Consider the following 22,722-nt stretch of genomic DNA (forward strand, 5'->3'; position numbering starts at 1 on the left):
GACAGAAAACAAGCGGTAGAAAAAGGAAGATAAAAAGAAGACAGACTGTAGAAAAACACCAAGAGTCTTAATTTGTTCCCTATAAAACTGGCTTCAGTGAATTAATCATGCGGGAGTTGCCCATTGTTATTGCTGGTATGCTGTTTATGGTTAAGTGTACATTATTTTACATTCAGGGAAGATTGCTGTTGGCATGTTGACATCTCATTTCAATCTGACACCCACATATTTTTTTTCCTCTGTGTTTCTTATTTCTCTCTCTCTGCCTCTTACATAAAAGGGACATCAGCATCACGTTTACAGACCAGTTAAGGCCGGCATAAATGCTCAACAGCTGTGTTGCTGACTGAGTTTCACAGAATTTGCAAGGTCAACGCGTTCACTCGGTTTAAATAATTCATCCTGAGCGGTACTGATTGCTTTCAAATTCTCTCGTTAGGCATCTGTAAGAGTTTGCAACAAATTATGTGCTTTAACTTTTTCATTACGAGACTGTCTGGCTAAAAGAAACAAAGCGCTATCTAACTCAGGAGCTAAATGTCAGTTCAAAAACATATTTTTCTGTTAGTGGTGTATGGCAGAACCAGGGATTATCTGTTATAGGACATCACAGGCATGCAGGATAGTCTAGAACTTAAACCTTAAAGCACTAACTTAAAGCACTGAGCTAAACATGCTTGGACGAAGTCTAAAAAGGATGTAATTATGTAGCTGCCAAGCAGGCTTCACAAACAGAACCTTCAAACAGCTACAGAAACCATACCAGCAGCACAATTCACGTTTCTGTTGTCTCTTCACACATCTCTTCAGTATTTACCAGTTATCGTTGCAGCAGAAAAGGGTGACCACAGCTGCATTTTATTTTATTTTGTAGATTATCACTTGAAGCTCCAGTGGTGGAGTTTGTGTACTGCTCAGAGAGGTTATCACTACCAGACCCAACTATAGTCCCCCTGTTCTGTACCTAATATCACAGAATTATTGTTTAAATCTGAAAAGATGTGAAAAGATTGCTTTGTATCTGTCAGTTGGACAGTAGCAAACAGTCCTGGCTGTGATTGTGTAGGTAAACTTCTTGTGTCTTTCCCTTCTTATTATGTGTTAACCAGAAATATCCTCTGTATCTACTGGTTAAATGGTGTCAGTTTAAAGTTGAGGACGAGCAATTTTATTGCTAGTCATCACTACAAGTCCCTGGTGTTGCATGGTCTCTGGTTTCCCCCTTAGAGAGGACTAACGTATACGTGGGAAAAACTTGTCTCTCCAGAGGGAGCTGCATAACCTGTTGAATGTTTGAAAAATAGAATAAAATCAGAGGGAGTGGAATGACAAGAAGCGATGTTGCCAGACTTTTGACTGACGTTAGGCACGGTTGGCACAGCACACCAGAATCTCTGGCTGAACTGCGGGCTCTCAGCAGCATTGTGGGTAAAGTGAGTCAGACTAAATTATAGAAGCACAATGCTGAGTCAGTGGAGTTCTCATTTACTTAAGTATTGTACAATTTTGAAGGTAGCTGTATTTCACTTTCATTTTATGCTATTTATTAGCTCTCATTCTTCTACTCCACTAGACAGCAATTCACAGAACTTTGTTGTTTTGGGGTTTTTTTTCTGCTTGTTGGTCTCCCATTAATGGGCTTATAACCATGAAGCAGTATTGTGTGATGCCACCGACTGCTAGGTTGGAAAATGCCAGCTCAACCTCGACCAGCACGTGCAATAAAATAATCAGAAACCAGTCACAGGGGTTCTTGTGCAGAACGAGACGTTTCCTTGTGATGCGTTTAGCAAATTTAGCTGAGTTTTAAAGAGGATCTGCATTCCTCCCCCGACACTGTTAAAGAGCAACAACAATAGACTGAGGAGTGATGTCTGGTTAAGAGTTTCTGTAAGATCTCACCTGTGCAATCACTGATTGGACATGTCGAGTTACTTTTAAGAATAAGGCATTTTGTGTAGTTTTTGAGAACTTCCTGATTGAAGTTAAGCTTTCAAATCATGTCACTTACAGTGTGTTCAAAGTTGTCAGTGTACTTTGGGCAGCTAACAGATCTTCTGTGTTACCAAATCCAGTTGTGGCTGGAATTGGTAACGGACGACCTGGTTTCCTGCCACCTATCTGACACATTTTCTGATGGCACATATGCCGCCCCCCTCACTCGCACAGACTTCGACGCTCTGGCTCTGGTGCCACAGCACAAGTAAGTCAGACTTAAAAGAAAACACACATGTGTCATAGAGGCCCACTGGGAATATAATCGAGGCCACTGGGCCAGCGCTGGCGGCATTCATTTCATTTCATATTAATGCATTGCTAGAACCAAATCTGCTGGGACACTGAGCTCAATTAAAATCCCTAATCTGAGCAAAGAGTGTGTAGCAAAAAAAGGACAACAGCTAGAATAACTTACCCACAATCCAATTTAAATCACTGGGATTCCTAAAATGGTCAATTATATCCTGCAGCAAACAGATTGGCACAGGTGGACGCAATGCTTTGATTAGCAGTGAAATGACTCTCAGATGAGTTAGGCGTGTGTGTGTGCATGTGTGTGCTTATTACTCTATTTCTGAGGTCACAGTCACAAATTGTTGCCAGTGAACCTGTTGCCCTCCTGCTGGTAGATTAGTTCTGACAACTCCCTCGTCAGTCGTAATGATATTGATCCCAGCTGTGCCTGCACTCATACCTCTGCGAGTGTGACACTTTGCTAAAATTGTTGCTCTTTAGACAGGATGAATAATACAGCTGGGTGGGAGTTGGGAGTGATTCATTATGCCATCTGGCACAGAGACAGACACACGGGAGTGAGACAAGTCATACATACATTTAGCGTCTCTCCCCCATCAACCATTTTCTGCTGCTCAACTCTCATCAAGCACAGTGAGCGCAGTGATGCGTGGAGCTAAAAGATTTAGATTTTATAAGAAGCTCAAAAATCCATTTGCTATTATTTGATGTATTTATTATTTGATTTACAGGAAAGGGCCACAAAGGTAAAATAATAATCTGGAGGTAAGGGTTAAAATGGGTTAGGCTGGTGTGAGCTGTTTCTAGAATTTTACGCCAAAGGATGCTCATTGCAAAGTGACATTACGAGAAGTACTGGAATAAAATTCACATATCTAACATCAAATTAATGAGGTTTTGAAGAACATTTCATAATGATACAGCAGTACTGTCCTGGTAAAATAGAGATGTGTGACCATAATGTACTTCATCATATTTATGAAAACCAAACACAGCACATCAGCACAAACACCTCATAGCAACTGCGAGGCACGGTGGGGAGCGATGATGATTTGGGGTTGTTCACAGGGTCTGGGCACCTTCACTGAGTCGACCATGAACTCTTCTGTGTACAAAGTATTCTAAAGTCAGATGTGTCTGACGGCTAAAGCTTGACCAAATAAGATCACACGACAGGACAATGATCCCAAGCACAGCAGCAAATCTACAACAGTACAGCTGAAGGAGCCAGCCCAGACCTCAATCTGAGTGAAACGCAGTGGTGCAACTTTAACAGAGCTGCACACGAACAAATAGCCACAAACCTCAATGAGCTGAAGCAAAATGCCTCCACAGCCATGTGGGAGACCTATAAAGTCACACTTCAAGCAGAATGTGGTTCTACAAACTACTGAATCATGGGGGGGGTACTTTTCACACACTATGTTGTTCACATGTTGTTCTTCACCTCAGATTCTATTTACATTATACTGCTTTTACTATCTTAATGTTTAAAAAAGGCAATCGGTGCATTTTTGCAAAAGTTTCAAATCGTGGCTCATTCACTGAAGGGGCCTCCTGGTGCTACAATGACTAGATGGGGCATTTGTTGTTCTCTAGAGTTGTGTTTGAGAGGTTTTTTCGAGCAGGTTTAGTTTATTCACTAAGGGTGATATCCACTCTCTAAAGCACAGATTTGATTAGGCAGAAACATGATTGTTAACATTTGGTGATGTTTTGTCAAATCTCACTCTGGGCTGGTGACGAGGAAAAGGAGACTTATCGTCTGTTATCCTTCTGACCAAATCTGATGGTAGCTTTTCAAGTACAGTATCGAACAGTAGCTGAGGGATTAAGGGCTAAACTTACAAGTAGTAGACGTATCACTGACAGTCTAGTCCTGGAGATCTGGTGCTGATTTGCTTGCTTGGTAATGTCGGTTGTGTGTGTGTCTGTGTTAAAGGTTTGGTGAAGTCTACCTTCGAAACTTTGGGGTAAATTTCAAATCGGGCACCTGCTGTCATTGGCTCCAAGAAATAATTCAGGAATTATGAGCGTCCAAGATCCCTGACAGCATCACGCGGTGTAAAAGAGCTGCTGCAGTGGTCTCAGCCTCTAATTTCACTGATAATTGAATCAAATAAACAATAGCTTACGGTCCCAGGTGGGTTTTCATTGGGAAAACATATACTCAACCATTTATTCTATGACTAATTATGAGTACACTTTATGTAATCATCCCATTTCAGCAGAAGAGTATTAACGCTGCCATTAGACACATAGTTTATGTTTCCCCAGATTTAATTCAAAGCCATTAATTTGCTGATGCATTATGTTAATGTTGATTCAGCTGCACGTTGCCATCTGTGGAGCTGTGCCGAACTGGTAAGCAACGTGATGCTGCTGATTACTGTAGTTTTTGGTGGTGTTCTTCGTGTAGGTGGAGGTGTGTGGGAGAGGCTGCATTCTGTGCATGTAATGAATTCAGCCTCTCCAGAGCCAGTGTGGTACAATACTGTGCAACAGTGCTTCACTTAAAGAGCCTCTGAGGAAGAGATTAGCCTCTCAGTGTGAACACAAACCCGCTTTTTATACTGTCACAGAGTCAGGTCTTTAGAGTGCATGTGTGCAGCTATTCCACCTCTTTTATTATCTTATTACATCACTGATAGCTTTGCTACATTGATGATATTTTTCCATTTCATTAATTCAGATGGGAATTTTCTGCTGTGTAAACAGGGCAAATTATTGATGTTTGAAACAATTCAACCAAGGACACTCAAAAAAAACTGGAAACTTTAAAAAATTATAATTATTTATTAAAAAGAAGAATACTAAGAGGTGATTTAAAGCCTGTTTTCATTGTAAAAGTTAGAGTTGGGGTTGATCTTTGCTATGTCTCCTTTATCTTTGTCAGGAACTGGACACGACAGAGTTGCAAAGATGTAGTTTTTTGGGGTTTTTTTTAAAGAATTTTGAGTTGATCCAAAGATAAAAAACCAATTGTATGCACCCTCAAGACATTTCATGAGGTACATCCTTCTAGTACTGGGATGGACCTCCTTCAGTACAACTTCGTGGCACAGATTCATCAAGGTGGTGAAAACATTCCTTGGATATTCCTCAGTATTCACAGCTGCTGCAGATTTGTTGGCCGCACCTCTATAATATGAATCTCCTGTTCCACCACAACCCAAATGGTATCTGTTGGATTGAGATCTGGTTACTGTGGAGGTTATTTGAGTACAGTGAACTAACTGGCATGTTGAAGAAGCCAGTCTAAGATTATCTGAGCTTTGTGACATGACATGTGACCATTAGAGGATGGGTACCGTGTGGTCATAAAGGAATGGACGTGGTCAGCAACAATACACAGGTCGGCTGTGGTGGTTAAACGATGCTCAGTTAGTTCTAAGGGCCCCAAAGTGTGCCAAGAAACTATCCTCCACACCATTACACCATCAGCAACCTTTGATTAAAAGCAGGATAGCCCTGACCCCACCATACAAATGGCACAGCAGAAATCAAGACTCTGCAGACCAGGCAGTGTATTTCCGATCTTCTGCTGTCCAATGTTGGTGAGCTGGTATAAACTGCAGCCTCAGTTTTCTGTTCTTAGGTGGCAAGAGTGGCACTCAGTGTGGTCTTCTGCTGCATTCAGAGATGGTCTTCTGCTTACCTTGATTGTCATAAGTGATTATTTGGGTCATTGTTGTGTCGCTATCAGCTAAAAGCAGTCTGGCCATTCTCCTCTGATGTCTAGCAACAACAAGACATTTGCCTAGAGAACTGCTGCTCACTTGTCTCATCATTGTCTGTAAATCCCAGAGACAGCCATGTGGGAAAATCCCTGCAGATTATCAGTTTCTTAAACAGTCAGACCAGCTTGTCTGGTACCAACCATGCCAAGTTCAAAGTCTCTAAAATCACCTTTTCTCCATTCTGATGCTCAGTTCGAACTTCAGCAGGTTTTCTTGACCACATCTACATACCTACATTCATTCATTTTCTGCCATGTGATTGGCTGATTAGTTACTTGTGTTAACAAACAGTTAGAAAGGGTGTATTTAAAGCCATGACATTGAAAGCTGCATACTAAACAGCGGTGGGTTGCATGAGTTATGATTGTTTTGGGAAATTCTATTTCTAACAAATATTTTCTAAACCAAACATATGAAAATGACCCCCTATGTATGTGCAGGGATGATTCACGAGCTACCACTAGCAGATTGAATATTTGCTTTAATTTCGAGAGAGCCTGAATCGCTGTGCTCGAAACACAGCCTTGAAGGTTCTGCACCCCTGCCTGTCTTTGTTCACTCTGTTTGGTTTGAAGGCTATTTCCACAGACTCCCACTTCTGTTCTCCCGCTCTGTCTCAGTGTCTCTCGCTGTGTCATCTCTTTGTCTGACACACTCACTTGCTTAGTATGAACATGCTCGCTATAAAATCCAATTAACACTAATAACTACGCCCTGTAATAGCGATTGTTTAGTATCCTCGTTAGCGCCACACGTTAATGGAAAGGAAATAGATGCTTTTTGTATCTATTAGTTGTTGTTTTTAGTATTTAGTTTAATTGAATTTAAAATCCCACCTCTGCTGCCTCTGCGTTGTTTCTATAAGGCTCAATAACGCTTCAGACAATTTAGAAAGCATTACACGATGTCAGGCTTCTATACAATTTAGTGTATGCAGTAGTGTGACACACCTGTAATTATGTGCTATATAGCCTCTAATGATCACACAAGTGCCAAGCCACCAATGCTATTTCGGTCCATTTCTTCTGTTTGCTGTTGAGATGACACACAGGAATTCGAACTGCAATTTCTGTTTATTTTCTCCCAGGTTAAACATATTCAGAGTGTTTGGTCCATGACTGTCCACGTCCAGATTAGTTCAGTCATTTTAAATTGTCTTAGTGGATCTGTTAATGTCCTTGTGATGGCACGACCACAGTGATAGTGCCACAGTGCTGATGATAAGCAGGTATCATGTTTACCATCTTTGTTTGTGTACATAGAACCTCAGCTATTGTTGTATATATTGTATGATCTTATTTATTTTGTATTTCTTGACTTTTTATTCTGGTATACTCTTTTTAATCTTCTGCTATCTGTACCTGAGCTGTGGTAACGCACAAATTTCCCTACCGTGGGATCAATAAAGTCTTATCTTGTAAAAATGCTAAACAATTCTGAAGGAAATGTAGTTTTTTTTTATTGTTAGTTTTGTTGATATTTATCTATAAATATATATTGTGAGCTTCTTTTTGTCAGTCAGTTGAAAACCTCGTTATGCATTTAAAACAGAATGTGCTATAAAATTGCATTATAAATTTTAGATGGGTAGTGGGAGCGGTTTGCCTCCAGGGCTTTCTAAATATCATAGTTTCAATTTTTACCTGCAGTTTGGTTAAATTTAAGCTCTGAGTGCTTGGTTTCTGTTAGCAAAACAGGGTTTTCCTCTTTAAACAGATAATATAGAGCCTGGCAGAAAACCTTGAGGTAAAATAGTTCTGTGGGCTTTTGTAGGCTGACTTACGTCAACACTTAATGTTTCAGTTGCATCAGCTTGGAGAATTATATTTCAATGGCTTTCAAATTCATTAACGTTGCGGCAACTTGGTCACAAAACTGTCATATTACTGCTGTTATAATAATATATAGTATATTCATATTTGTAGTTAATATCCAGAGAGGCTGACCAAAACTCTCCTTTGTTTCTTGTTGTTTTTAAAGGGGGAACTTTGATGTTATGAGTGTGCGTGTCGATCTCAACAGCATTTTTCCACCTTTAACAAAATAAGCTTGCTCCAGCCTCCAGATCATTTCCATAATTTGAAGGAATTCTGGTTCTAGCTATTATAGGGTAAGCTGGGATACACGGTGGATACATCACAGAGCTAAGACTCTGACAGCCATGTCAACATGAATGATGCTGAGAGGACATGTAAAGTCCACACAGCCAGTGGATTTGAACCCAGGACCTGCTTGCTCTGAGAGCACAGTCTAAAGCGCTGCACCACCCAGAATTCTGATTCCTTAATTGCATAAAAGCACATCAGCTCACTCTCCAAGAAACAGGCCAATAGTATAAATTCTTTTTTTTCCCACCAGTTTTGCTTTTTCTTTATACTTAGTGATCTATCTAGCCTATAATATGACAAAATGGTTTCTAAATTTCTTATATTTTCCCTCTTTATCATTCTGAGCTGCTGCATCCACGTGGAGATTTTACATTTTGGCTTTTATGCACATGTTACTTAACATCTGCTCAATAGTATTATATAATTTTTTAAATATATACTTTTGCTGTAAAATAAACCCATTGTTTCAAATATGAGCGCATTCAATTTAAAACAAATATAAAACTATGCAACCAGTTGGCGACTTCCTGCTCAAAGAAGAATCTTAGTTTTTATAACCCTTGGCCGTTAAAGGCTGATGGGGGTATTGTCGTCACCCCGCAGGGTGGGAGGGGAAAGTTTGTGGTCGCAAATAATATGAATAACTCAAGAATGATGGAGTTTAAAATTGATGCCACAGGTGCATCTACAAAAAATCCCCTTCCTGAGTGGTTTTGTTTATGTTTGGTGTTTTTTTTGTTTTTGCAGATTTGTGACTTTCATGTTTCAGATCGACAAACAATTTTAGTGTTAGACAATGATAACCCAAGTAAATACAACATGCAGTTTCTAAATTATGTTGTGGATGTCTTGGATCATTGTCCTGCTGCATAACCCAAGTGTGACTGAGCTTCATGACTGATGGCCGGACATCCTCCTTCAGGATTTTCTGGTAAAGCGCAGAATTCATGGTCCAACAAAACAGCCCCAGAAAATCACACAGCGACCTTCATGTTTGACTGCTGGTGTGATGCCATGCTAGCTTCACACCAGATGTAACGAGACTTAAAGCTTCCATAAAGTTCAACTGTTGGTTCAGCAGTCCACAAAATATTTTCCCCAAAGTTGTTTTTGTTTTTTGGCAAGGCTTTGTGTTCTTCTTGGTCAGCAGTGGTTTTCTCCTTTGAAGTGACATTTTTGCCCAGTCTCTTTCTTATTGTTGAATCATGAACTGTGATCTTAACTGACAGTTACTTTGATGCTGTTGTTTGATTATGTTCAGGATTCTTTTGTGACCTCCTGAATGAGTTGTTGATTACTCTTGGAGTAATTTTGGTCACTGCTGGGAGGGCTAACCACTGTTCTAAGCTTTCTCCATTTGTGGTTAATGGCTCTCACTGTGGTTCATGAAGTCCCAAAGCCTCTGTAACCCTCATAGACGGATAGATATCAATGATTTTACTTCTCAGTTGTTTATTTAGACTGTGGCATGATTCATATTGTCTTCATATTGTCAGACAGATTCAGCTGATTTGGCAGTAATCAGGCATCAGTGTAGCTAGTGAAACTGAACTCTAGATGCGGTTAACCACAGTTAATTCATGATTACCTTTCCCGCACAGCTTTGTTTCCCCCAATAAATTAAGTCATCATTTAAAAACTGCCTTTTGTATTTGCAATATTTACAAAATGTTATTTGATGATCTGAAACATCTGTGTCACAAATATGCAAAAAAAAAAGAAAAAAACCCAAAGAAAAAACAACTCAAATCGCGAAGGTGGCAAATTCTTTGTCACTGCGCTGTAAATTCTTTGAATATGTTTTAGTTTGCAGATGGATGAACAGCATCCATCGTTGTGCACAGCCTTCAGTGCGGACAGTTAGAAAGGTTCTGAACGTGGTGTTATAGACGGTGAGCTTTCAGCACTTATAAAGCGTTTTTTTCAGATTCATCCGCATTAGTGTGCACATGGCCTCACTCATTCACTCACTCACTTGGCCTCTCTCCCTCCCACTGCTTTTAGGAGAGATTCTGCGTGGGTTTACACTTGAGTTTCTGCCATGTGCTTTCTACCCCCTGCTTACACACACACACACACACACACACACACACACACACACACACACACACACACACACACACACACACACACACACACACACACACACACACACACCCTCCCCCACACTTCTCAGCATTGTCCAAAGATTTTGTAAGTTTGCATATTTGTGTCTTCTGTGTGTGTGGAAACAAAGAGAGAGAGGTGGACAAATCAGGGAAAAATAATTAAGATGTTTTTCACAAGTCTGTTAAAATATTAGCGAGCAAATTAGCAGAAGATGCTGACCCGCTTGTCAGTAAGAGCATTAACGTTTTAATTGACGTGGAAATGAATTTATATGCCGCTATTATCGGTGCGGTTTTGTAGCTTCAGCTGTGCGATTGCTACTATTATAATTAAAAATAACAAAAGAATCTGCTTTTGCCGTTCCGGTAAGAAACATGCAGATGTGATTTTTCTGGAGAGAGCTTGCCTGTCGCCTGCTCCCGATGCTGTTTTTCAGTGTTTGTGTGTAGGTGGAGGGACATCAATGTGTGCGTGGGCAGATGTGAGTAGAGATGCCTGCCAGGTGTATGTGGCTGTGCATTCTTTGTCTCTCGCCATGCAAGTGTGCTACACCGAATGGAAATACTGTACCACTCACAGGCCTTACAGCTGTGGGGATGACAGCAGATCATATTTAATATTTCAAATGAGTCATTTCCAAAAGTGTCCTTCAGATGCATCCGTTTGTGCCTTTTTATCTATTTTTGCGCTTCATTTTTCAGACATCACAGGAAAATAACATTAATCTCAAGAAAGGAAAGAAGTTTTATACCCGATTTAGCTGCTAATGGATGTTTTTTATATGTCCCTGTTGTATAGTCTGTAATTTAACCCAAATGTCTCTCTCCTTTTTTTAGGCCACCAAAAATAATGATAACTATTAATCCTTGAAAAAATGTCACAATGTCTTTCCAGTGTAGCATCCCTACCATCAAAAATGTCTTTGAATCTCTATAATGTGTGCGTCCACCAGGATCCTGGCCACTGCCGGTGCCCACATGAACATCCCGGTCGACCTTCGGACCCTGAGGGCTGTTCGGGTGCTGAGACCTCTCAAACTCGTCTCCGGCATTCCCAGTGAGTCAACTACTGACCTCAAACTAAAAAGCACTTCAAGGTCAAACACACAAATGCAAAAGCTGCAGTTTCAGAATGTGTTAATTAGGAAGAGTTTCATAATCTGGACTGTCAGGATGTCACGTGAGTATTAACATGTAGGCATTACATGGATTCTTTTAGTTTGCCTTGTTGTTGGACTTTTCCTCCAGGAAGTTGAACCCGTTGGTCAATTTACCTCATAGTACGCACTAGTTCCTGGTCCACTGTTTCCTATCTGCCACATGTAAGCACTTCACAAGACACAGATGACACAGAGTAATTTTAATTGTATATACGCCGTAGAAATTCTTGTGTATTAAGAGTTTTTCCATTAATGACATTACTCGATGCTGTCCTCAGCAAGGAGCCAAGTAATCCGGAGTTGTGCACCTCCCTGAGCTTTGTTTCCAGGCTGTGGAAAATCCAGCCTTGACAGGCCAATCACTGGTCTTTTCACACCAGATCAAGCGAGTAAGATAAGATATGATAAGATAAGATAAGACTTTATTGATCCCACAACGGGGAAATTTTTTGCGTCACCTCAGCTGAGGTACAGATATCAGAAGGAAATACAAAAATACAAATAAGTACAATCAATGAAAAAAAAGTAAGATAATACACTATATACAATGGTAGCATACACAGTATGTGATTATGGATATGGTTGGAAATATGGAAGACATAAACTATATAGCTTGATATAGCTATTGTACCACTACTATTCCTCTTTATAGACATGTACACACACACATGTACACACTAAATATACATATGTATACATACATATATACCTGCACATGTCCATACACATGGAAGGTCCATTATGCATGAAGTGGTGACCGAGTACTATAAAGTAGTGTAAAAAAAAACAAAAAACGCCCACATAAAAATTAAGCTGGGATGTTGCATTGAAAATATGAAGGACCTTGAACTGAGAAAGCAGGGTTTGAATTCTGTGTGAAGCCAAATATTATTTCTACCTGCTGCAAATTTAAACTGATAGTAATGCAAATACAGTAACTATTGCTATTTAAAAGTATCTTCATGAGCAGAAATAATAGAAAAGGCAAAAGTCCTTGACTGTTTTCACAAAAAAATGTAGCTAACCATGTACTTGGGAACTTTGATTGTTACATTGTCTTTTGTGTTATTCTTAAAGACAGTATCTGTTTCTGTATAAAACCTCCAGGCCTCCAGATTGTGCTGAAGTCCATCATGAAGGCCATGATCCCCCTGCTCCAGATCGGTCTCCTTTTGTTCTTTGCCATCCTCATGTTCGCCATCATTGGTCTGGAGTTCTACAGCGGGAAGCTTCACCACACCTGCCTGCCATCAGACGACATTCTTGGTAAGATGAGAGCATACAGTACTGTGCAGAAGTCTTGAACCACTCCTCATTACTTTATATTTTACTTCCAAGGAGCCCGACATTCTTGTAATTTCTTAAAGTGGAGCGACAGTTCTCCAGGCTTTCTGAAGCTCTTCCAAAGTTTTTCTTTGGACATTTGCTGCTTTTTCATCCATTTGCAGTCCAGTCCTTGTGCATGACCATTTCCTGACCAGAGGAATATTTATTGGTTTGTTAAGCCACTTGTGAAAATTGACCTATGAATGATGAGTTGTTTTTTCTTCCACACCTGATACTTCTTCATTTGTCCTCCACTTGTCCAGTTTTGAAGGACACACAGTGCCTAGATATGCCAAGTTTTCACCTAATAGCTCTTTGGGAAAATATTGTTTTATGCATTTCAAAGAGCTATTAGGTGAAAACTTGGCATATCTAGGCACTGTGTGTCCTTCAAAACTGGACAAGTGGAGGACAAATGAAGAAGTATCAGGTGTGGAAGAAAAAACAACTGTCTATAGACCTGACACAGGACCAGAGAGATTCATCTACTGCTCACTGAAGCCTCATCAGAAATGGTCTTAGACAGAATTTGAAACCTTTGGTTCAAATCATCATCATCATGTACAAAGGAGTTCAACAGTGAGTATCTACAGCCATCTGTAAAACACAGTGGAGGCTCTGCCATGGTTTGGAGCTGCGTGTCAGCAAAAGACACTGCAAATGCAGCAAAAACATACCTGGATAGAAAAACACAGAATGGAACACCATCAGTCATGGTTTGGCCTCCCGAGAGCTCAGACTGCAACATTGTTGAAGCAGTGTGGGGATTATCTCCAAAGAGAACAGGACTAAATGCAGCCAGCAGTCACAGAAGAGCTTTGAATGTCCTTCAAGAGGTCTGTAGAACTATAAGTAAGTATAAGAGTAAGAAATGCCTGAGCTTGCCTAAGAGAATTCACTGTGGGCTGAAGAATAAAGGTGATCATACCAAAGCTCCTTAGAATTGTACAAACTTTATTTTTATATAGACTGTATTTCTACATATGTTTGCATGTGTCAGTAAAACCCCTGCACCTTTTTCCAGTTTTTCTTAAAAAAAAAGAAAAGAAATGATGAGTAGGGCTCAAGACTTTTGCACAGTGCTGCACAAAACACTGACAGTTCAAAGTGAAATGGTAGAAACAGTGTAAGCATTTTACACAAACACACACAAACCCACAGATTAAAATGCTTTTTCACTGCGGTGGCGATGTCCTTGCAGTTGTTATAGCTTTGAGTGCTGACAACATGAAATCCAAAGACATCCACAAGTTTCAAGGGAGAAAAATGTTGTCGCCATATTAAACATCGCTGTAAACACCAGGATTTAGAATCATAAAATCATGATCGGTCTACATGTACATTATATTGATTACAGGTAAATGACGCCTTTGATTGTATTTTATTATCAATTTGAGGGCTCACGTGCCGCCGTTGTATCGCCGCTGAATTTAGAGGCATATTTTCAGGGTTTGTTTTGGATGCCTTGTAACTTACTGTGACTGATTCGCCAGGTAAGCTCAATGTGTGATTTACTCATTGTTCTCTAACAGAGGGTGTGAACATCTTTGTTTGAGAAACTGAGGCCTTCATAGATTACAGTAGCAGCAGGCTCAGAGGTATTATTAGAGTTGTTGCTGGCTGATTTAGCTACTGCTTAATTAGTCAACAACTACTCTGTAATCACACCACCGCACCATAGCATTTACTGTCCAACGCGGCTCAGGGATGGATCGAGGTATAAAATTTTAATATTATAGCTGTCACGGCGTTCAGAGCAGGAGAAATAAATTGCTCCATTGTTCCCACAAAATTTAAAGCTTAAAGAGATGTTTTCAAACACACACAAAAGTTTCTTAAATTTATTTAAACCTTCTTCCATAGCAAATTTATAATAACAACGCATAAAAATATGAATCATGAGGCTTCACTAAATCCTGCTTGTGTCTCTTAAAGCGACATTGAAACTAAGCAAAGAGATTTTTACTCCATCGGCAGATGAACAGAGTGTTAGTGAGGGTCAAGGACTAAGGTGAGATAGCAGAAAGCAAAAATGTATTTCCAGTGGAGGATGGCAGTGTATGATGTACAGGTCAGTGATTGTTTCACCACAGATATTAAAAGGTCGTTCGCTCACATCTAGAGCTTAGAATAGCAAACACACTGGAAACACTAACCAGACTCTTCCCTTTGTACAAAAAGTGTAAAAAAAAAAGGACAAAAAATTGATTAAAACAAGCGAGCTATACAGTAACATGTTATCAGCTGTGTTGGTGTTGCTAGGTTGATTCTTGTAATGCTTCTCAAAGTGCCAGACTGGACTGTTTCCAGGGTTTATGCTGAAATAAGATAACCATCTGCCGGCTTCACCTTCCACTTGAGTGCAGCGAAAGAAATGAAGAAACACAAGAAAGAAAAACATTACTTCCCCAAATCTTCTTTAACTCCTTTGATAACTTCCACACGCTACTAACCTAGTACCTCAGACCCACCAGATCCAGATGTTACAGTGTTATATAGTTGAAGTTGGGGTATGATATAAAAATCGCAGACAGATTTTGTATGCCCTGCAGCTGCCAATCATCTGTGAATATCCTCTCTCATAGCCAGGATGTGAGTCGTGAAACCTTTTTTTTTTTTTTTTAGCACTGCTGCTTGATTTTGTTGTCGTGGAAATGTGGATCCAGTTTGGGTGCTGGCACTGGTCCGTACCTCCACATCTGTATAATTTGTAATAGAACTCGACTTTCACGCCTGTCCTCATTTGCCCTCCACTTGCACATTGTCTTCTGCACTTTAATGCAAACTTTCAGTTACCAGACAGGGGGGCGGGGGGGGGGGGGGGGGGGGGGCAGTAGATGAAGAAAGCGGCAGTAGATGAATATCTGGGGTCATTATGTTTGTGCTTCAATAAATAGGCGCCGTGACATTTATGTTTCGTGCTTGTAGACAATGAGACCGTCGACTCGTCAGAGCTGGCATTTGCATGCGGTGTGAGGAAGTGTCCTGAGAAGTACGACTGCAACGATACCTGGATCGGGCCCAATGACGGCATCACACAGTTCGACAACATCCTGTTTGCTGTTCTCACCGTCTTCCAGTGTATCACCATGGAGGGATGGACGGCTGTCCTCTATAACGTGAGCAGAAGCATTCAGCCTGAAAGTGAACCCTTAAACCCTTAATGCCTAGTGTTTCATATTCAATACACGAGTTTTTGAGACCTCTACATCGTCAGTGTGATCCCTCACCCCCTTGAAGGCTTGAGCACTGCAATGATGCTGAGTGTTTAATAACATAAAAATTATGGATTTCAGACCAACGATGCCTTGGGTATAACGTGGAACTGGATGTACTTCATTCCTCTCATCATTATTGGCTCGTTCTTTGTTTTGAATCTAGTTCTTGGAGTCCTGTCTGGGTAAGTGTGCCTCATTTATGTGAACATTTCTGTCCGTATTATGAGTGAAGACAGCTGCTTTCATATGTTTTATTTTTTCAGAGAATTTGCGAAGGAGAGAGAGAGGGTGGAGAACCGGAGGGCCTTTATGAAACTGCGTCGCCAGCAGCAGGTGGAAAGAGAACTGAATGGCTACCGAGCCTGGATAGACAGGGCAGGTACTGGGCAGCAGAACAACTTTACATCTTTTATTACAGTGAGTGTGGAGAGGCTTCAGTGACTTAATCCTGGTTGCTTTGATGAGAAATGCAGCGGCTGATGAACTGAAGAAAAATGCTGAATCAATTAATCGATCTTTTTTTTTTCTTTTTTTCTGGTCGTGGGAGAATTTCTATAACCAATTGTTTCCACGTTGTTATAATACCACTAACAGTTCACTGTGGAATATTTAGTAGTGAGAAAATGTCACAGCTGGACTGGTGAGTGAATGCTTTTGGCAATGTAAGGTTAAAACAAAGTGTTAGCCAGGATTCACTGTTCAGAAATATTCCAGCACGTACCTCCACCACAGTTTTGCTTCGCATAGCTGTTAAACAGAGTGAGCCAGGCTACTGTTTCCCCTTTATGTGCCGATACACTGAGTCTCTTCTTTTAATTGAAATGTAATCGCCCTGTTAAAAGCGACACAGTGATTTCATTACATTTTTGAAGAGAGACTGGTTTGCTGCAGACACCTTCAGACTTTTGGATCCGCAGCAGAGTAGCTGAGTTGAGTTGCAGCAAACACACAGTGCTGTAATGGCAATCTACACTGCTAGTCTCCCACGCAAGCAGAGGGTGAGAAAAAGGTGATACTGACTCATTGACTTAAATTTGTGTGTGCGCTTATATACACGCGCTTCTGTGTGTTTGCATGTGCGTGTGTGTGTGTGTGTGTGTGAGAGAGAGAGAGAGAGAGAGAGAGAGAAAGAGAGTCGCTGTGCATCTGCAGTCATGTGTGCACGGGTGTGGGAGAGTGTGGGAAGAGGGGGAGAAAAGAGAGCGAGATATTGCGAGATTGTGAGCGAGAAAAGGAGCTCTGTCTTTAAGAAGGTCACACCGGCCTCTCAGTGCAGTGTTTACATCAGTTTGGCCTCGGTTACAATGGGGGATATGACTCTGAAATGTGGGTTTTAGCTGCGGCTTGATTAAAAACAAATATTTCTGCATGTAACCTTCAGTTTTACTGTATTACAGAGGAGGTGATGCTTGCAGAGGAGAATAAAAGTTCAGGGAGATCACCGTTAGATGGTAAGTTCACATACTTTGCCCTTAGAATTATCTACATATACAGAGCGCATCAAAAAGAATCATCAGATTCTGAAAGGTTATATTTTTTTTAAGTAATGGCCAAAGAAGCTCGCAGTAAATTTAAAAATACATGGCCAAATATAAATGTTTACATTTAAAACTTAGCAGTGCTCAATGTGTCCCCCTCCTGAGGCACGACATATGTACGAATGATAGTCCCATACTTTTGCGAGCAAATCTGAAGTCACTGCAGCCGCTGCTACCTACCGGCGACCCCATGAAACTCACGAATCCCCTCTAACAGTAGGTGTTTCGACAGGTGTAGGTGAACAGCTGTGGAATGAAAGCACTTTAAAATACACCGTGTATTTGTGGTGTTTGATACTGCAAATTTTGGTATTGCTCCGATACCAAGTAAATACAGGGCCAGTGCTGCTGATACCAATTCCAATGCTTTTAACTTAGAAACAGGAGAGCAGTGTGTTAATATTATTATGATGAATCATCACCAATTTTCATATTGTTAACACATTTAATGACCACTAAATCAGTGTGATCTTTATTTTTCACAATAATTAGTTAATATAATAAACCACTTTTCAGCTTTTTATGTATTATGAAACATTTTGTTTATTTGTTTTGGAGACCTGTAATGGAAATGTGGCTGCCTCTAAAGCACTTTGGATCATCCTCTGTTGTTTAAATGTGCTATGGGCTATAAATAAAATAGACCTGACAGCCAAACATTTTTTTTTGGTATATTTTTTCATTTCCAAAACAAAATAGTTTATTTAACACAATTCAGTGGGCTGTTTACTGAAGTTAGAGGATGGAAACAAAGTATCAGTATCGCTCCATTACCAAAACCAGCGTCTGTATTGATACTATCGCTATTGTATCAATCTCACACTTCTACCATGGATATCTCATACATATATCTCCTAACCTGTAATGACTACTCAGACCTTAAACATGACTCAATATTTTATTGATAACCTGGAGGTGACCATTGCAACTAAGCTTATATTAATGTTATATCTGTTTAATGGGTTAAAAAATACAGTTTATTGTCTTGGCAACTGTCCATGGATGTTAGCGAGGGAAATGCCTGATTTTAATGAGTTGTATTACAGGCACAGCTGTTACTGTTATGTTATTTATGCGGACCTTTAGTGTGACAGCAGAAGTCACCATTTCACCCGTTGTTTTCATTTTCATTTCTGATGTAAAGTTAGCAAAGTTGAGGTTTTGGTAAAGTTGAACTTGTGTGAAACATCTTTAGTGCTGAAGAGATCAAGTAAGAAGACGGGTGCGCGGCGAGGAGCACCGGGGGATGAGAAGTATACAGACATGTCTACCGCCAGTGAGTGAAGCTCAGTTACTCACTGTCTTTACAGTAGGCTTCTTCCTACTTCCTTTACAGGATATCACCTGTGTCTGAGCTCTTGAGTTACTTATATACTGTATCTTTCACATGCATATGACTAACTCGAAAATTCCCCCGCCTCCCTCTGTAAAAACTCTCTCCTTTCTTATTCTCCCTCTTTCTCCTTCAGGCATGTCACGATCGAGGATGAATTTCCGCAGCGGCCGCCGCGGCCCCGCTGCCTACTTGCGACGTAAGGAGCGCATGTTGCGCATCTCGATCCGCCGCATGGTGAAGACAGACACTTTCTACTTGATGGTGCTCAGTCTGGTGGCTCTCAACACCATCTGTGTGGCCATTGTCCACCACAATCAACCCGACTGGCTCACCGTCTTCCTCTGTGGGTTTCTTTTGTGAATGTCTGTGCTGTTTGCTATTTTTTTTTTTTAAATCAAAAAAGCGAAATCAGGTCAGAAAATACCTTCTTTCTGGCTGCACCCTGCTTCATTCTGCTTTCTGACTTTTGCTTTTTCCCCCCCCTCTTTAATCTCCAGACTATGCAGAGTTTGTTTTCCTGGGGCTGTTTCTGGCTGAGATGTTTTTGAAAATGTATGGTCTGGGTTTCCGGCTGTACTTCCACTCATCTTTCAACTGTTTCGACTGTGGGGTGAGGTCCTTCATCTCCTTTTCTCACTCTGTGCTAGAATATATGCATTTCTTGTGCTAAATGAAGACTAGGCTACTTAACGTCAGGGATACAATTTCTTATTACTTGAATAGATTATATAAACCAAAGTGAACCATCTTTACCAAGAACAAAGGGAAGACTGGACTTTATACACACAGTGGGCTGATTAGAAATATAATAATCAACACAGGTAAAAATGATGAAGGGACTAAAACTGACAGGAAGTAAAACTGAGCAAGAAAACCAACTTTCAAAGTAAATTAGAACATAAGCGAGAGAACTGATGGCAAACCAAAAAGAGGATTTCTACATTGCTGCACAGGTGAAGCATACAGAGCTTGATTTTTTCCTTCTGACATGTTTTGCAGGTTATTGTCGGCAGCATCTTTGAGGTGGTGTGGGGTTTCTTCAGGCCTGGCATGTCATTCGGCATCAGTGTGCTCAGGGCGCTGAGACTTCTGAGGATTTTCAAGATCACAAAGTAAGTGGGGCAGCAGGACAGTTCACAGAGAAAGTAAGTCATGACAGCCTGGGTTGCACGATGGTTGTTGAATTTTTATACGTTCCAGCTGACAAAAAAAACAACTAAACAAAAAACCCTAGAGCGTGCATTATTTTATTTTTATTTTTTTCCAGATACTGGGCCTCTCTCAGGAATTTGGTGGTGTCCCTCATGAGCTCCATGAAGTCCATTATCAGCCTGCTTTTCCTTCTCTTCCTCTTCACTGTGGTGTTTGCTCTGCTGGGGATGCAGCTGTTTGGAGGGAGGTGCGTACTGACATCCTTAATTGTCAGTGAACTCAGCCAAATCGGTTTTCCTTTTGATTTCAATAATAATGGCACAGTTTTGAAAAACGGTATCTGCTTCCTAAGATCTAAACAGCAGTTTCCTCAATGGTGTCCTAAAATAAGAGGAGAGGAAGCGATATGTCCAGATGAAAATAGCTCTGCATCCTCCTCCTCCTCTCCTTCCTCCTCCTCCCATTCTTCCTTGGTCATATCTGACCCTGCTTTCTATCTGCCTCCCCTCTAGGTTCATCTTTGAAGATTACACTCCCACCAACTTTGACACGTTTCCAGCTGCCATCATGACAGTGTTTCAGGTTTGGCTCCCACAGATCCCCTCATTTCTGCCTGCTCTCCATGACACATTGCACCCTGGGATATTTCTCACCCCAGGCGCAGATTAAACAACTCTGCTCGCTCGCTCGCTCGCCACCCCCTGCCTCCGCCATCATCCCACACATCCATGCACACATATGCGCACATGAATATCAGACAAGGGAAATGTGGAAAAAGTCCACATCGTATCTGCTACACATCCGCTGCACTGTAAAAGAGTGTTTTGATCAGCCGACGCTGTAATTATTGCCTTGCTGCCATTTTAATACTATACTTTGAACTGGTTGGTAGACAGTGACTTTGTCTCCTGTGCAGTGAATCTGATGTGAGCAATGTGCAAAATATTCTGTGAATTTGCCCACAGATTTTGACCGGCGAGGACTGGAACGAGGTGATGTATAATGGGATCCGCTCGCAGGGAGGCGTTCAGTACGGCATGTGGTCATCCATCTACTTCATAGTGCTCACATTGTTTGGAAATTGTATCCTTGTTGACCTCAAAAGTGGTCAGAGAGCGCTGATAGAAAGCGTGATGCCTATAAGTGGTGGAAGTATTTTAGATAAAAATAGCGACATACCCGAGTGTTAAAATGCTTAATATCAACAGAAGTACGCCGAGTTAAACTAGTATAAAAATGTTGTATCAAAAGTAAAATCTTTAGCAGAATATCCTCCGTCATCAGTAACATTGATGCAAGATGAGCAAAGTGTAAATACATGTCTCACCAGCCACTGGCCAACAGCTCGTTAACACAAATACCTAATCAGTCAATCATATGGTCAACATGACCTGCTGAAGTTCAAACAGCACCAGCATGGGGAAGAAGTGTCATGTAAGTGACTTTGAACGTAGCGTAAGAGCGAATATGTCAGTTTAAGGTGTCGTTCGTTGTGGTCTTTGTTGGTAAATCCAATTAAAATAGATTTGTAGGTGAGTAAAAGGTGAAAGGAAAGTATACAAGTGGCTGATTAATGACCAAACATACCTACACCAGATCACAGCAAGTACAGTAGGGGTCAAAGGTGAGTCAGCGGCTGGGTGGAGAAGGATCAAAACAGAAATTTATATTTGACACCAGAGAACGTCTTTGGATGGAAACAAGTGAGCGATATTTAGTGCTTTGGTGACATGACGGCATTTGATTTCGCGCTTTGCTTCGGTAGTCCTGAAGAGCAAGCTAACGGACATTCATGCGGTCGCCTAAAATCTTTTGAATATGATTTTTATTTGTACTTTTTGGCGTTTTTGTCCTTGACCGACATTACGACAGACACGCTGCTGAATGTCTTCTTGGCCATTGCCGTGGATAATCTGGCCAATGCACAGGAATTGACAAAGGTTTGCACTGTTTTTAAAGTTTCTGTTGTATGTGACACACGTTCTGCTGTTAACCGCTCTTCGATTGCGGGCGTGGTCTTCTTCTTTAGGATGAAGAGGAGGAAGAAGAGTTCTTCAACCAGAGATACGCCAGAGGAAGAGACGGCCTGATAGCTGAGTAAGTTACTGGTTGACATCTAACAAAAAAATCCACGTTTAAGATCAGATAACCACAGTCTTCACAGCTCTTAAGTAACTGAATTTGAAATTGGACTGAAACTCTCTCACAGTTCCTCATTCTCAGTCATTTTTTACTGTTTTTCCAAGTCATTTTCCAAGAAGTGAAATGAAGCTAATACTTAAGATATGAATGCTGTGGGGAAACTGATGGTTCCTCATCTTACTCTATTAGAGGGGAGATGTGTTAAAGTCAGATTAAAATAAGTCAAGATCATTTATTTCCACCATGAGAAGAAGTTGTAGGTGTAAGTGTCAAATGTTTAAAACAGTATGTTCCTTATTTCTTCAGCTGCGCGGTGAATGCAAGGTAGAAAGGCATGTTTAACGTACTGATGCCAAAATTATGAATGTAAATTGAATGTGCCTGATTTAAAAGCATGAGTCATTTCCGACTCTCCGAGCTGCATAACTGAAACTCCTGTGACTGCCTTGGCTTGTGATTGGTTATGGTCAGCCTCTTTTGTTAATCAGAGGGGTAATTCTTCACTGATTTCCTTGCTCCTTTCTGCGACCTGGCGGCTTTCCCACAGGTCTAATTATCCCATAAGTTTGGGAGGAGAAGGGCGGGAGGTATACTTCAAAGGTTGTCGGGAACAGTGGGAAGTCTGAATGTGTGACTCTACT

At 40.8% G+C, this 22,722-nt stretch overlaps 1 protein-coding gene across 8 annotated transcripts in view; it reads left to right on the top strand.

Moving 5' to 3' along the window:
* The window catches only part of cacna1eb (calcium voltage-gated channel subunit alpha1 Eb), a 72,644-nt gene that overhangs the window by 19,517 nt on the left and 30,405 nt on the right, over positions 1-22,722 (top strand). For 6 of the 8 annotated variants that reach the window (XM_087832480.1, XM_087832481.1, XM_087832485.1 and 3 more), the window contains 16 exons: positions 11,163-11,266; positions 12,477-12,635; positions 15,624-15,814; positions 15,992-16,095; positions 16,177-16,292; positions 17,311-17,364; positions 18,647-18,727; positions 18,921-19,130; positions 19,285-19,397; positions 19,787-19,899; positions 20,055-20,186; positions 20,452-20,521; positions 20,905-21,022; positions 21,812-21,879; positions 21,969-22,036; positions 22,388-22,405. In XM_087832480.1, coding sequence (XP_087688606.1) covers positions 11,163-11,266; positions 12,477-12,635; positions 15,624-15,814; positions 15,992-16,095; positions 16,177-16,292; positions 17,311-17,364; positions 18,647-18,727; positions 18,921-19,130; positions 19,285-19,397; positions 19,787-19,899; positions 20,055-20,186; positions 20,452-20,521; positions 20,905-21,022; positions 21,812-21,879; positions 21,969-22,036; positions 22,388-22,405 — 1,719 coding nt within the window. The remainder of the gene's footprint in view (positions 1-11,162; positions 11,267-12,476; positions 12,636-15,623; positions 15,815-15,991; positions 16,096-16,176; positions 16,293-17,310; positions 17,365-18,646; positions 18,728-18,920; positions 19,131-19,284; positions 19,398-19,786; positions 19,900-20,054; positions 20,187-20,451; positions 20,522-20,904; positions 21,023-21,811; positions 21,880-21,968; positions 22,037-22,387; positions 22,406-22,722) is intronic. The other 2 variants (XM_087832483.1, XM_087832487.1) reach the window with 1 other exon arrangement.

Source organism: Neolamprologus brichardi, chromosome 18, assembly GCF_056152115.1.
Source record: "Neolamprologus brichardi isolate AB-2024 chromosome 18, ASM5615211v1, whole genome shotgun sequence".
NCBI classification, from domain to species: domain Eukaryota; kingdom Metazoa; phylum Chordata; class Actinopteri; order Cichliformes; family Cichlidae; genus Neolamprologus; species Neolamprologus brichardi.